Source organism: Lipophrys pholis (genome assembly GCF_963383615.2).
Source record: "Lipophrys pholis genome assembly, chromosome: 3".
In the NCBI taxonomy this organism is placed as follows: Eukaryota; Metazoa; Chordata; class Actinopteri; order Blenniiformes; family Blenniidae; genus Lipophrys; species Lipophrys pholis.
The window spans coordinates 17260542-17275579 of NC_137627.1; the positions used below are offsets into that span (position 1 = coordinate 17260542).

General features: G+C 42.1%; 1 protein-coding gene across 1 annotated transcript in view; it reads right to left on the reverse strand.

Annotated features, from left to right (window-relative positions):
- Positions 1-10979, reverse strand: part of kmt2a (lysine (K)-specific methyltransferase 2A) — a 40395-nt gene extending 29416 nt beyond the window's left edge. Inside the window, exons 1-2 of the mRNA XM_080460340.1 lie at positions 10709-10979; positions 1-73 (exon numbers count right to left, since the gene is read on the reverse strand). Of these exons, the coding sequence (XP_080316466.1) occupies positions 1-73; positions 10709-10954 (319 nt within the window). The 5' untranslated portion in view covers positions 10955-10979. The remainder of the gene's footprint in view (positions 74-10708) is intronic.
- Positions 10980-15038: the final 4059 nt, after the last annotated feature.

Genomic DNA, 15038 nt, shown 5'->3' on the forward strand with positions numbered 1-15038 from the left:
CTGAAGAAGTTGTTGAAGGGCTCTGTATTCGCTTCTGTTCAGTCACATTTCCGAATCCTCCAAATGCCTCTTCCTACGAAAACAGGAAAAAACACAGACTGTATGTTTAATATGTTTGTGATGTTAAATAAAAGAATTGGCAAGAGCTGGTTAACAGGAAATATTTATAGAATCCATTATGATACATAATTGTCAGATGGCCTAGATGCACAACACTTGAGTCATTGTTGAAATCAGACTCAGATGAGGACTGCTGTTTCAAAGATGTAATGCTGTGCTCAAAATCACTTCCACCTCTGGTATACTCTGGTGCTCTTTGGTATGACAAACTGGAGAAGGTTCAAACCACAACACAATACTTGAAGTGGAAACATCCAAACCTTAAGGGGTGACTTAACGCATTCTGCTATCTGAAGGAGCAAAGAAAAACACCTAAAATCTGTATTACCATGCATGTCCCTGTTACGATACAACAATCATTATATCAGCTTAAATTCTCTCAGCTATGCACAATAATTAGCTCAAGGTAAAGAACATTGACTCATAAAGACAATCTACTAACAATGCTTTTATGACATGGTAATATGTTGTGATATCTGGGTAAAATATATCTGTGAACTCTAAGAATTCCCTTTGATAGGTCAAGAAAATATGTGATGAACTATACAAGTTACAAGTCCTTGGCCTTGTGCCTCTGCAGAGCTTTGAGATGTGTGACGGGAAAATAACCAGGATGATTAACATCTTCAGGATCCTCTGTGTGCCACTACTTCTTGCAATCAATGTGTTTAAGAGTGGAGGTGAGCATGTCATTTCATCATGTTTATTTATAGCAATGTGTGGGGATGCAGTTGAAGTCTTGTTGGCCCAGTTTGTAGAGCAGCTGCAATGCACGCTGCTGCACGCAAACTAATTTGAACCAGCTAAGAGTTATACAAGCACACACACTGACCAAATGAATGTGCCCGACACAAACACATACAATAGGATCTAATTAAAGAATATAAAAACCAATAATGTGCACTGTAACACTGTCTTTCATCTGTTCTCCATATAAACAAACAGCAATAACAGACAGTCAATGCTGCTGTTCATCCTGGCAGGCAGTATTAATCCCAGCATCACACATTGTGTTGTACTTTCCAGCATCTAATTTCTTTTTGTGCTTCTCTGTCCACTCTCATTCTTTCTTCAGTCCTCTCACAGTGATACCAGCATCCTCTCCTCTCTGAGCAAGATGCTGCTCGGTTGGTGCAGTTACAGAGCGGAGGGGGGCGGAGTACCAACGGACGCCACTGACTCGCTGTGATAGTGTGAGTAGCAGTCAATGACATCACAGCCCGCGCTGTTAGGGGCAAGTGCATGGAGCAGACTGCACAGAAGCATGTACACACACACACACACACACATGCACTGACGTGCTCTTTCAACTACATAAACACCTCACATGTACACATGTTAAGAGATGGAAGTAAGAAAATGAACAAACAAAACACTCCACCTTGTGCATGAACTGCACGTCAAGATGTAAACAAGCAGCAGAACATAGACGTGGAGATGCGGGGGAGGGGCGCACAGACAACACAAGCAAAGCAAAAAAAGAGGAAAGGAGGAGGGTTGTGGGAGGTGGGGGGGAGGACAAGGAAACAGCATCTTGACCACATGCACCAACAACAACAGAGGGAGCACAGCCGTCTCTTGGGAGCACCGAGGATAAAAGGGGTTTGGGTTTTCAACATGCTCACGCAGAAGCTTGCCAAATCCCAATCTAAACAGGCCTCCCACACACGACAAGGCTCCCCTTTCCTCCCCCTTATTCCTGCTCTCTGCCATGCTCCCAAACACATATTCAGTCACTCACTCATTGCTTGCTCACTCACTCGCTTCCCGCCCACTGGCTGCCAAGCACTGAGCAGCAGCGTGTGAAACACAAGGCTCACCATGAGCTCAATAGTAGGGCAGGCACAGGGAGGTAACTTCAAGAAGTAAACAAACACTGTAGTAGATTACCAAGGTAAGGTTACTGACTGTTCTACCTCGCTTTGCAAAATGCACAAATTAAAAAAGTTACCACCAAGACCTGAGATTTTCTTCTTTCTTTTTTAAACTCAGGTGTTAGTAGTAACCCAAGACCTCCATTTTTTTTTTCTGAGCAGTTTTATTTCATCCTGCTCCAGCACATATCATTTAAGTAATTGGCACATACGTTACATGATATAAATCACTCAAGAATCGAGAAAAAAAAAAAGAGACCAATCTGAGTCACATTGGAAGCAACCTTGTTATTTGCAGGAGGTGTGCGGGGACTGTCCCTGACAGTCATTAGACGGATGAGAATCTGGTTTGAGGCACATTTCTCTGTATCATTCTGACACAACCTGTGCTCTCTGGGACTTTTACAGTCTTTCAGGCAGCATTTAGGAGAAACCAAACTGACATCAGACATATGGTTCTTATGGCTTGAAATATACTCCAGAAAATGTACTCCTCACTAAATAATTGTTTATGCCATATACAACTTTACTTGACCATTGATTATGTAAACCTTACTTCATATTAAATCAGTTGTCTGTCCTTTCAGTCTTCAGCTCTAACTCATACTCGTCAAAGCTAATACAACAGCTGTAATATCCTCTAAAACTCAGCATAAAACCAAACAAAATCATAGAAGTAGAAAAGTAAAAGCTGACATTGATCACAGAAAGGTATCATAACCAGCCAACCATGTTCCTTTATAAATGATCTTCCTCTGCAACTATTTTGTAAAACTTATATAAATTGTCTGGCTATATCATGGAACTACTGTGCAAAATTTACAGCAAAGCAAGCGGCAAGAATGTGAATGAAGTAGAGCAGTGTAATCCCAACGTGCAAACATGAGTAAAAGTCAGTTAAGAAATTTGACTCAGATTTGCCAAAACGTTCAAGTGAAGCCAATCTGGCTCATCTTCACGAGCGCAAAGCAGGAAAAGATTGGGGTCCTCTCACGAGCTCTGGTGCCCCCACGGGGTGGTCCTGGCCCGAATGTTGGGAATAACTACTGTAATTCATACCCAGTGGTTTTTAGTTGCCTAACCTTGACCTTAACACACACACTCACCGACAATAATCCAATTCACATTTTCATTAATTTCTACATTTTCAACTGCACGTAGGCCTCAAGCCTTGACTACTCTCCAGTGGAAGTCAATAAACTTAAACCTGATATTGACATGGTTGAAAAGTGAGATTAAAGTTTGGAATGTTGCAACTTATCTTTTGCAAAAAGCTCTTTTTTAAAAATATATTTTTAACCAGTAATTAGGGTCCAAGCACTGACCGTGCATAGGACCCTTTTGAAACCGTAGGGATTTTTTATTCGTTATTATTGGCTACTTTTACTGACACAAATATTCCAACATTTTTGCTTTGAAATGCCGAACTTTGAAGAGATGCCAAGGTTGATTCAGAGAGTTGAAAACAGAACATAACTGGTAAATTATGTTTTCCACCAGGAGACGATGTTACCACTTCTAACTTTGTTGAAGGTAACAGCTTCAGGTGGCTCATTGAATACAATCAGTCTGAATACTGAGGGAAAGACAAGTCAATTGGAGTTAATCAAAATGTCCCCTTGATGGGCGTGGAAATGATTCACCCAGAAAATCCCCAAAACTAACCAACACATTTCAAAATAAGCAAATGTAACCATTGTGTTTTTGAATAGGTTTTTACCTGTGCTAGTTTATTCTTATGCTGTGTAAATATAAAAGGATTACAACTGGAAGTATTGCTGTTAACACACTGAACAGTCCTCTTTGTAATATAATAGAAACTATTGTGACTCACACAATTTTGGATTCTTTGTAATACATATTCTGGCATTTCTTTGACAATCATTTGCATGAGTCAGCATTGTAAGAAATTGTATCCAAACATGCAGTGCAGAACTTTTACATCAGTCTTCCGTGAGTGTGATTAAATACAACAAAGTTGAAACATAGAAACATTAATCCGTCTCCATCTTGACCTATTGCAGTGCTGTTTCAGTAAAACAGTAGATATACATTTTTAATTATGATTGCATAATATTACAAGGACATAATTGGCCTCCACTGATTAGGGTTTAACAAAATTTAGCATTAGACTAAAACTAGCATGTTGATAGGATAACACAGTTAATTTAGTTAAAACTCCAAGAAGCGTGTCTCCGTGTCTCGAGCACCATGAAATGGCATGCAACAGTATGATTACAACACAGCTTTAGGTAGAAATTTGTATTTTGGGTGTGCATCCATAAGATCTGGGTGTCCAAAATATATTTGAGTGGCATCCGATGGCGGGTGGCGTGGGCCATGTGATTAGATTTTGCTTCTTGAAAGTAATATGCTTTCTTTAATGTCTTTACTGATGCATCCTATATCCTATCTTGCTTTGTTTAAATGTTGTCTTTTATTTTCCTTTAAGGTAATGGCTTCTTTTCATTGGTGATGGTTTTTACCTGTGCCTGACTTACCTCACTCCAAACTTCACTGCATGTGCTTGTTTATGCTCCCTGCAGTTGGCACATTGCTTCTATTTGCATCCCTAAACTGTGCACTTATAGACTCTGAACTCTTTATATTATCATCTTATTAGTTTTTAATTGAATATGGTATGCTTATTTGTTATCTGCATGCCACCTATAGCAAGGTCCTAGGACCGTAGTATGTTACAGTCACACATACTTAAATTGGTGAGGGAATAAGCATGCTTGTCAATACTTTAATCAAAATCACGATTTTCACAGCAAAGAATATTTTATCCTTCAATGAAAAACATGAATAATGTACAGATAGCCAAATGGTTGTCATCATTTTGGTAATGACAAATTACATACATCATAGGTCCATAGAATTAATAAGGACCTGTGTGAATTCTGCATTTATAATTCAACAGCATCTTGGAAAGGAAATCCCTCCAAAGGGATTCACCCATATGAAAGTCGAATGAGCTGGTCCAGTCACTATAGATAAGCCATGTCTTGGTTCGATTCTGGACGGTAAAGCTCTTCTCTGCTTCAGTTTTTGAAGGCATCAAGATGAGTGAGAGAATTACGGACCAATCAGAGGCCGCCTTTCAAAAGTTATATATCACGTGGTATCAACCAATCACGTCGCTAGTTATTGGGCATGATACAAAACCGGAAGTCAGTTGCAAGAGTTTCAATTGAGATGTTAATCTGCTATGTTTTGGTGAAAAAAAGATGGATTTAGCCAAAATTTGATGGTGACAAAGTAGTGATGGCCATTATACACATATTTTAGACAGCTTTGAGTAAGCAGTTCACTATCTTTTAAGGGGCATCTTTTGTGAAAATTGATCGTCCAAATGACGGCTTGACAGATTGCTGCTGAAAACTTTGGTTTGCAACTGTACTAGTGTACAGGTAAGTAAAGTTTTAGGGGAGGTTAAGCAGTATTGTAAATAATTCAGTGATGAAAGTATGACAATATGTAGAGGCTTTACACTGTAGCTTCATATGCTTATGCTCAGAGGACAAAGACATTTGGCAAGAAGCAGAGCTCAAAATTAAGTTTAGAAATTTCGCCAGATATAACCTAATTATCTTTCATTAATAAATCAGATACCAACACCTCAGAAAACTAGCAATACAATGAACAACACACACAAAAGCAAAGGTGCAGAAATCCAAATGAGTAAACTACATCAACGTAACGAGCAACCATGGGCACTCGGGTTTAGGTGATCATGAAACTTGGACAACATTACAGTGTTTGGGTTGAGGATTTCAGGAAATCTACAGTAGTAATGGTCTGGAGGTTAGCGAAGCGAGCTTGTAACCAGAGGTCAAATCTTCCTGAAGCTCCAACTGGTCAGGTTGCATCAGGAAGGGCATCCAGCGTAAAACGTGTGAAATCAAACATGCAGATCACATGATTCACTATGGTGACCCCAGAAGCAGTTACAATGTACCAACCCATGAGCAGGAATACAATGCAGTTACAAAATGTTTAGGTTACTTTATTATTAAATGTGAATAGGAATAGTATTTTAATTATAAATGGACTTCTGCTCAAGCAGTCTCAACACACTTCCCACGTTAAGCAAACTAACATGCAGATGTGGAGAACTACCATGAAAGGTGCTCATACAGCATTGGGAGAAACTTGGGGTTCAGTGTCTTGTTGAAGAAAGGACATTTCAACACATGGACAGGGTGACATGGGAGACCAAACCAACAATGTTTGGGTCGAGGCGGATTGGAGGACAACCTGTCTAACCATCTGAGGCACCCCAATAAACTCCTTCATATGTGTACACATGAAGGAGTCCCTCTTCACATAGCCTGTTATGCTGGACCTTGCCAGTTCTCTACTGGAACCCAAATATAGAAACAAAACTGTAGATAAAGCGATGGCCTTTGATGTATCCTGGCCCCTGTCAAATAAGACTAAATAACGGACTGCAAGAAAAGCAGTATACATATAGTTACATTTTGCAAACTTAGACAAAGTTACCACTAAAATCTCACACACTACCTACAAATTACTCATGTTACCATAAGAAAGCACTAGAACAAGTAGCAAAAATGGAAGAAATGTGACTCATAGCTGGGGGAACTAATGACAGTATATGTAAAGTCAGTCACATTGATGTGAAGGGACACCTTAAAAAACCTTACTTCCAGACAGGAGTGGAAAAAACAACAACATTTTTCTTGACACATTCCAGGAAGCTTCCTTCTTGGATTTACTGTAGAGACACTATTCCTCATCCCTTCCTGGAATGTAACGTGATGAGCTCATACCCCTATGTGCCCCTCCGATGACACATCTGCTCAGAAAGGCCTAAAGTGAATTACAGTGTCACTGTTTTATGACCCCTGTCAGACCAAAGCAAAAGGTGGGCATTTGCTTTTTCAAGTGTCCAAACACTAAGTGCAACTGTTTCACACTTGCTCGACAACACACAAACCAAAACAAACAGTTTCCCGGGTGGGATACCTTGTGTTCCTACACCTCACATGTGAGGAGACGAAGGCAGTCAGTTGACAAAGACAGAGTAAGTGGTGCATGTACACGGTATGTCTCTTACTTTGACACAAAAGTACAAAGAAACAGTCACACAGCCTGGCAGGGATCCACGAACAGGCATCCCCCCCCCCCAATGCAACCAACAGGCAATGTGAATGGAAGTTTTAATCAAAATAAAACAAAGAAGACACGCCTACTCATGATTGCAATAAAGGACAAAGTCTGACACACACACACACACACACACACACACACACACACACACACACACACACACACAAAGTAAGAAAGACGACACAATTGCCGCCTTTCTCTCAGTTAGGCAACTCCTAAAGCAGAGGTGAAAGCTCCTTGCCCGCCTGCTGTAGCAGAATAAAGCCATGGATGGGAGGGTCTGTGACTAATTCTCCACCCAGCGTTGTCCCATTCGGAGGAGGGGGGTCGCCCCGCACCCTTTGATATCCCTGCCTGCACTCTTTCAGCCGCCCGCACTTTGTGAGAGCTAGAATAAAAGCAGACACAAAGCTTCCTGCTCCAATCCACACGCTGTCTCGGGGATGGGTAAGCGGGTGTTGGGGGGTAAGGAGGGGGGTCTTCCATTTAAATAGGCCAAACACCTGCTGGACTGAAGCCTCTTCCGCTCAAGCACACCATTTCTCTCAAACCAGTGAGGCAAAGAGACATTTAGGTTGATACGGCTATTCAGCTGCATTTTTGTATGAATGATTAAACATTGCTAATAATATGTGAGGAGCCAAATGGATGCAGCAGAAGGACATATATAATAGACCAAGATGAAAAAATCAAAATGAGCCAAATGTCTTATTTGTGGTCAGCATAATTGGGTAGGAGTTAGTGGGTTGTTGAAGTCACACATTGACAAAAAAGTCAACATGGACTGCACTCAGCACTAAAACAAGAAACAACAATTTGGCCGGATCAAGAAAATGTATTCCCTCCACACATACAAAAGATAATAAACGCCTTCATTTGGACAGCAACAGCCAACAAGCACCCTTTTGAGCCACCCCAATAGGCTTAGTAATCCATTCCAAAGTGGCAGCTGTCAGAAGAAAAGTTGCTCTGCCTCTCAGACAGCGTTGTGTGCGTCTGAAGTGGATTTGGGGTTTTCTGCCTGGATGGAGGAAGGAGGGGCGGCCGAGTGTCCGGCTGGTGCTCTGTTCAGGGTCGCCCTGTGAGCTCAGCAGGCTGCAGCGAGCCTGAACAATCCTGCCGCGGTCTGGTAGGATGAGCACTACGCCGCTCCTCAATGAAATCACCATGCTATGTCTACAACTTCCATTGGCTTCAGGCTCCGTGGGGATTTAATGGTGCGGTCTGTTCCCACACATCTCAGAAACCACTATAGCCTATTTCTCTGAAGCAATGTCTAGAGTGGTCATTGGTCTATAGGGATCATGTGTCACATGAAGTTATTTCCCAGTAATATCTGTGATATAGAAGTTGCACTACAATTTTACGATGGAGCCTGGGTGTAGATATAACAAACACTGTTATACCACTATTAATGATTCAGAGTTAGAGGGGAAAAATCAGTTTGAAAACAAACTAAGTAAAAATCAGCATTTCCCCTGAAAATACTAAGACACAGATTCAGTACAAATGTATTTCTAAATCATTTTAATCACAATGCTTCGTCTGCATCTTTTGTGTAATTCAAGTTCCACAAGGATTTAATGGTCCACACATGCAGTGTGCTGCCATAATCATCATCAGTCTTAAAGAAAGAGGGGCTTGGAGGAGCTGCTGGAGGAAATCTCCTCATAAACATGTTATCTGAGAATACATGTTTCTCCAGAGTATGCTGGAACTACTCAAACGGTAAAATTCTAACATGAAGCATTGCCCAGTGCTGTGCTTAACATTCCAAAACCTCTGAAACACGATTCAAAATTGCTGAGGAAAGAAAAGAAAAAAAAACGCCACCAACTTTAAAATATTAAGTGGCTAAACTAAATAGCATGTGTACAAAATACTGCGGCGTGTTTTCCCACATCGCTACGCTGTGTGTGCTGGGACTACTGGAGCTGCTGGTAAACATCCCCACACGGTGTACTCCCACTGCAATGAACGCATGCTGCTCATCATGAAGGAGGAAGATGGTAGTTCGCTAAGGCGAACACACCCCCACATCACACGGTCCGTCAAGAAGGGGCTCGTTGTTATTGTAGCCTGCCCTGCATGCGCACTGTCACCAGCAACTCTTGTGCTTCTCGTGACAAAACGCTGCGGAATCAAACCCCAAACCCTGCCGAGGGACCCTCGGGAGCACTTTTACGCTGAATGGGGAGGTTTCCAGCACACGGAGGTCTCACCTCTGAACGTTATAGACACGATATTATTTTGGGGACGAGCTCCGTACTGACTGTAGAGAAGGGGGGGAAAACATGTCCACCTCCCATTTTCCTATGCATCAGCAATAGCCCCGATGGCTAGCGTGGCGTAGTGCGTAGCATGGTAGCTGCCCTAGCTTAACAGCAAAACAGCACAGGGAAATGGCTTTAGTTTGGCGTGTGAGCGCAGTCAACTTCAGCTCCCTGCGATTTTGCGAAGCCTGATGCGCAGCGATATGCAGGCCGGAGGTAAACACAGCGAACCTCCGGAGCAAAACTTGCAACTTTAGCGGCGCTTACGACGCGAGAATAATGGTGTAGTTGTGGGATGTAGACAGCTAGCCTGCGAGCTAACCTGGCGAGCAAGACACCCTAGTGCAAGAAGCCAGCCCTTAGAGGGAGGAGGAGGGGGGGGGGGGGGGGTCTCACGGGGCAAATACTGAGCTATTTCCCCCCCTAAATGATGATCTACTAGAAATGTGACGCAGGTACAGCGGACCAGGAGCTGCTCCATCTCGGAGACAGACGCTAAGTTCACGTTAGCTCGTTACTAACCACAATTGTGTACTCTCGCCTCCTCCAAGTTGACATGTCTTGTTTCCAAACACATTACAGGCTACCCCCCCCCCACCCCCCTCCACCCGAGGTACAGGAAAGATACGCAACAACGAGACGAGGGAACCGTAAAGGGGATGTTTAAATAGGAGTGTGCGGGCGGGTGGATATACATTAAAGCTAATATGGGATGGTAACTTTTACTGTTAATGTGTGTGTGAACGTGAAGGCAACACGTCCAGCTTGTGAAGGCTTCACATCAAGCTAAAAGCCAAGTGGCTAACGAGTAAAGCGGTAGTTACGACTTAATAACACTGTGCATTAACCACCGATCACACCGGTGTGTGTAATGTGTGTTTCACGGTGTTGTGGGTTGTAATTAACAACAAATAACACCGGGATTTCTCTGCTGAGGTCGGGCTAGCAGGACCAAACGTTAGCACCAGTCCATCCAAACTGTGTGGATGTAGCATGTCCTCACTCCGCTTGACGAGCCGGAGAAAACTTTCTCTCCATCAGGGACCGTAAATCTGGACAGTATCCGTGCTGCTTCCGAGTGCAGTTAACGTTACGACACGTTACCGATGAGTTTAAGGCCACGGAGCCAACTCAAAGTTAACAGAGCATCCTGGCAATGACAAGTTTGCCCGCTGCCACACTGCGAAGCGTCCAGCGGAGGAAGAGGCGAGCACCGCTCGAGCTCAGCAGCCGTTAGCTCCCCGTCTTCCAGCGGCCCCCCGCGGATGTGTCAGCGGATGCTCCCGGGGCTGTCCGGGTGCTTACCTCCGCGCTGCTCGAGTCGCTCGATTCCCCCAAAACATCCCGAAATTTCTGCAGGTTGCTCCCGATGACTGAGGAGACCTGTAGTGCAGCGTCAAACCCGGGTCCGAGCCCCGCCGCGTTCGGCTGGGCTCCCGAGACACTCCGCAAAGAGGCAGTAACCCTAATTCGGCCCGCTCTCCTCCCGGTGCCGGAGTTGCTGCTCCCTCCGGGCCGAGCGGGGAACCGCCACCGACAGCTGTGCGCCATTTTACACTCTCTGCCTGTCTGCCCTGCGATCAGAGATACCTCGGTGGGCGGAACCCTAACCCAGCACTCCACATAAACAACCTCTATCACAGCGCTCCGCTCTCACTGGCCGACACGTCGTTATGCATGTTGCGGGGCGGGACGGGAGAAACCCCGACAATGCATTTTCTCAGCGGCCCCATTCAAGCTCTGCATGGCTGAATCCTAATCAGGTTCAGGGGCTTTGCCCGGGAAAGGAGCTGAGGGTTTGAATCACAGGCAGACTGACAGCTTGCACTGAATACAAGAGAAAGCGAGAGGATTTTTTATGGGCTGCAGCTAAAACTCAAGGATCACACAAGATACACAAGGCTGAGACCTTCCAGCAGGGCAGTAGTCACCTGCATGCTGGAGGGGGGCTGAGGGGGCATTAAGCTGCTTCTGCAATGTGGAGCCATGCAGAGAACATTACAGAGCTCAGTGACCACATCCAACAGTCAAATTAATATTATGCCAAGCTTCAGTCTGGATTTGGACCGGGTTGGAGTGAAGCTGGTGTCAAATCACAAGCTGAAGAGGCTCAATGACAGTGATAAAGAAGTGGGTCAGTTCATTGAAGCGGTCCCTCAAACTTCCCTGAAATTTTGGGGAAGTGGTTCCTCAATGAAAGACGCTATAAACACTTGTTTTAGTGAGAGAATAAATTGAAGAGCCCAAATGTCAACCTCACAGTGAGAATATTCTGCTGCTGGGATTCTACGGCTTGATGTGAGGAGTTTACATGTAATGTAATGGATGGATGAAGGAGCTGCATAAAGGATGTATATAATATACATAAGGACTTTTTAGGCTCTGATTAATGAAGCATTTATTAGCTGTACTCCAGAATATTTAGAAACATAAAGCAAGTTCAATTTAAAGCATAGCAATCAATTTTGTACCCAACAAAACTTCCCTCATTCATACATACACACACACACACACACACACACACACACACACACACACACACACACACACACACACACACACACACACACACACACACACACACACACACACACACACACACACACCAAGTAATAGATAACTGATTTTCACTACTGGAAAGGGGTATATATTTTCATATGAGTGCCATTATATCTCCATCATTACACCATTATCATCCTTCTATCATTATAATTTCTGTTTGACATAGAGTAGTGGTATTGTTGTGGTTGCTGGACTGATTATAGCAGTAGTCTGGTGATAGTTCTTTACTATCAGATGTAATGAACACCACATCATCCTCATGTGCCAGTGGATTCCTGAATACATCCAGCCAAAACATGCACCAACACGTTATCATTCATACCCAGCATGGTATACATTTTTTCCACATGAAACTCCATATTTAGAATATACTTTGAATAACAGCTCTTTGTTAAAAAAATAATAAAATCTCCTGTCCTTGTCCCCTTGAACGTCTCACAGCAGTGGTTTTGGGGGTTGAAACCGGAGGGGTTGTTAGCTTTGTGTGTGGATGTTTTGCATGTTTTCTAGGCGCTTCCTCCCACATTTAAAAAACATGTATCACGGGTAATTCAATACGGAACACAATGCTCAGGTGGGTATGTGGTTGTCTGTCTTGGTTGTTTTTTTTAGCCCTGCAGTAAATTAGAGATATCTTCATGACAGCTCCAGCCTGTCATGAAACTCACAAGATGGATAAAGTCAAGGTGATGGGTGGAAATCTACTCCTCCACCCTCATCACATATTACAAATTCTTTGCAATATGCAAATATTTTCTGTAAAGGTAAAAAAGGAAATTTTTTCCACATTAGTGGAATCAAATTCTTGATTTTGAATTCAGAAAATTACCTTGGACTTTACTCCACTGATTATTTTAAGTTTGAGTTTATCGCAATTCCGTACAAATTGCAAAACATTTATATAGTTCAAATGTAATTTGCAGAAACTAAAATATTCAGATTAAAAACTTCTCTAATGTTATAATTGCGGCTTATAAGTCCAAAATCAAAACGATATCTCAACCTTTTTTTAATATTTCATAGATTCCAATGTTTTAACATTCTTAAGCCACTTTATTATAGTAAAATTTAAATGTTTGATCTTTGTTGCTCATAGGGGTGTAAAAATAACCAACAAATCAATTTTATTTTCAATGATTCTGATTTTGGAGGATGCTGCAATTTTTCACATTACTCAAAAAGAGAAGAGCCATATAACGCACATTAGTTTATTTCATAATCATACTGTACATCCAAAATAATCATTTTATAATCACAGTTAAAACAAAAATATTGCATTATAACTTAAACCATGAAATCATTCAGGTAGTAAATATTCCGAATAAGAGCATGCCAACAAATACAGAGTCTTCTTCTCCATTCCTCACACTAACTCTGTTTTGTATCAAAACCTTTTCATCCAAAATGTTCCTTAAAAACATGTAATCTTCTTGGGGGTCTTCTCTCTCTGACACACAGCGCAATTTAGTCCTCAAAGGAAACATATTTCATGATCATGAGAGAAATCAGATTCCCACCCGCTGACATTTACTGCAAGGCTCTTGGTTTGAGGCACCGATTCTATTGATCGACTGCTTACCCACACATCAATGCGCTACTCTTGCACGCACACGCACGCACACACACACACAAAAAAAAAAATCAGTAGAAAACGCAAGATCAGGAATACATAAATTGTGATCAGGTGAACATTATTTTAATGGTTGAAAACTGTTAAGCACATTGTCATTCAAAAATGATTGAACCCCCATATGTTTGTCTAATGGGAGAGAGTTGCTGTCATTATTAAGACCATAAAATAGGATTACAAACAAAAAACAGGTGTGACTTTCACCTGGAAAAGAGTGAAATCAGCACTTTACAGCAGCTCTATAGTTATATTACACAGACATACTCGGCATGTGATGAGTGAGTCAGTTTCAGGCTTTTTGCTGGACTTTACCAAGGTTTCTCGCTCCACAACCAAAGTGTGAACTGTCACTTCACCACATAGCAAAGCAGACCAATGTGCAGAGGAGATGCTCTTTTTGGAGTTTTGTTTGCAGTGTGGGGGTGTCTGCTTGACTTACTGCAACTCCAGAGGTCTTACCGACATCGCCATTGATGTTTTGAGGGTTTTATTTTGTTAGTTTTCCTTTGAATTACCTTTAATTTGGTATGCATACTGACTTGTGGACTATGCTAGCCTGCTTTTATGGACACGGGAGTTCACTATGAATGTTACATATAAATGATTGTGATATAAAATGAAGCATGACTCAAACACTGCACATCTAATTTCCGAGATTTTTTCTTTTTCCAGCCCGACTATGGCAGAAATATGACATTTACTGAAAAGCAACCATGTTTCTCATCACTATATAGTACTGTGTAAAGGTTTAAAGCATAACTAGTTCCAGATTTAATCTACAAGAGTGTACATTAATACCAAACACACTTGGGATCTGAAGACAAATTGGGAGTCTTGGAGGCAATGGTACGGTCCCCATAGATTCCCAATCTCAACATTTTTAAGAGTCTGATTGGGATTAAATGAAGAGAGACTAAGAGCCAGACAACATTCACAGAAGATCTGTGTTTTCTATACCCTTGCTGAAGAATACCTTCAACAGGTTTCCACAGAAGAATTGATGCTATTTTTGGGGTGCAAAGGGTGGACACCAGTTGCGGCTGGTCTATAGAGGGCGCTGCAGAAAGCCGCCCCAAGGAGGCGGGCTTTAGTAGCGATCTCACCAATTACTGATTGACAACGGAACGACTGACATGAAATTTAAAAAAAATCTTCATCATTTCATGTCCGAGTGACTGAAAATCTAATAGCTTAAAAATAGCAGTTTATTTTTCACTTCTTTTTTTGAGGTATCCTTCAAAGATCTCTAAAATGCTTTAAAAGACAGATTGATGTGTTGTTTCAAAAATATACCTGATAAGACCGTTTGTTTTCCCTAAACTCAGTTATTTCAAGTAAACCAGCCCCCAAAACACATTCATTTCCTAAAAGGGACTAATGAAGTATGTTTACAAGTATGTTGATAAAAGAGTCCTAATAAGTGCTCTCTGTTCACTCGCTGTT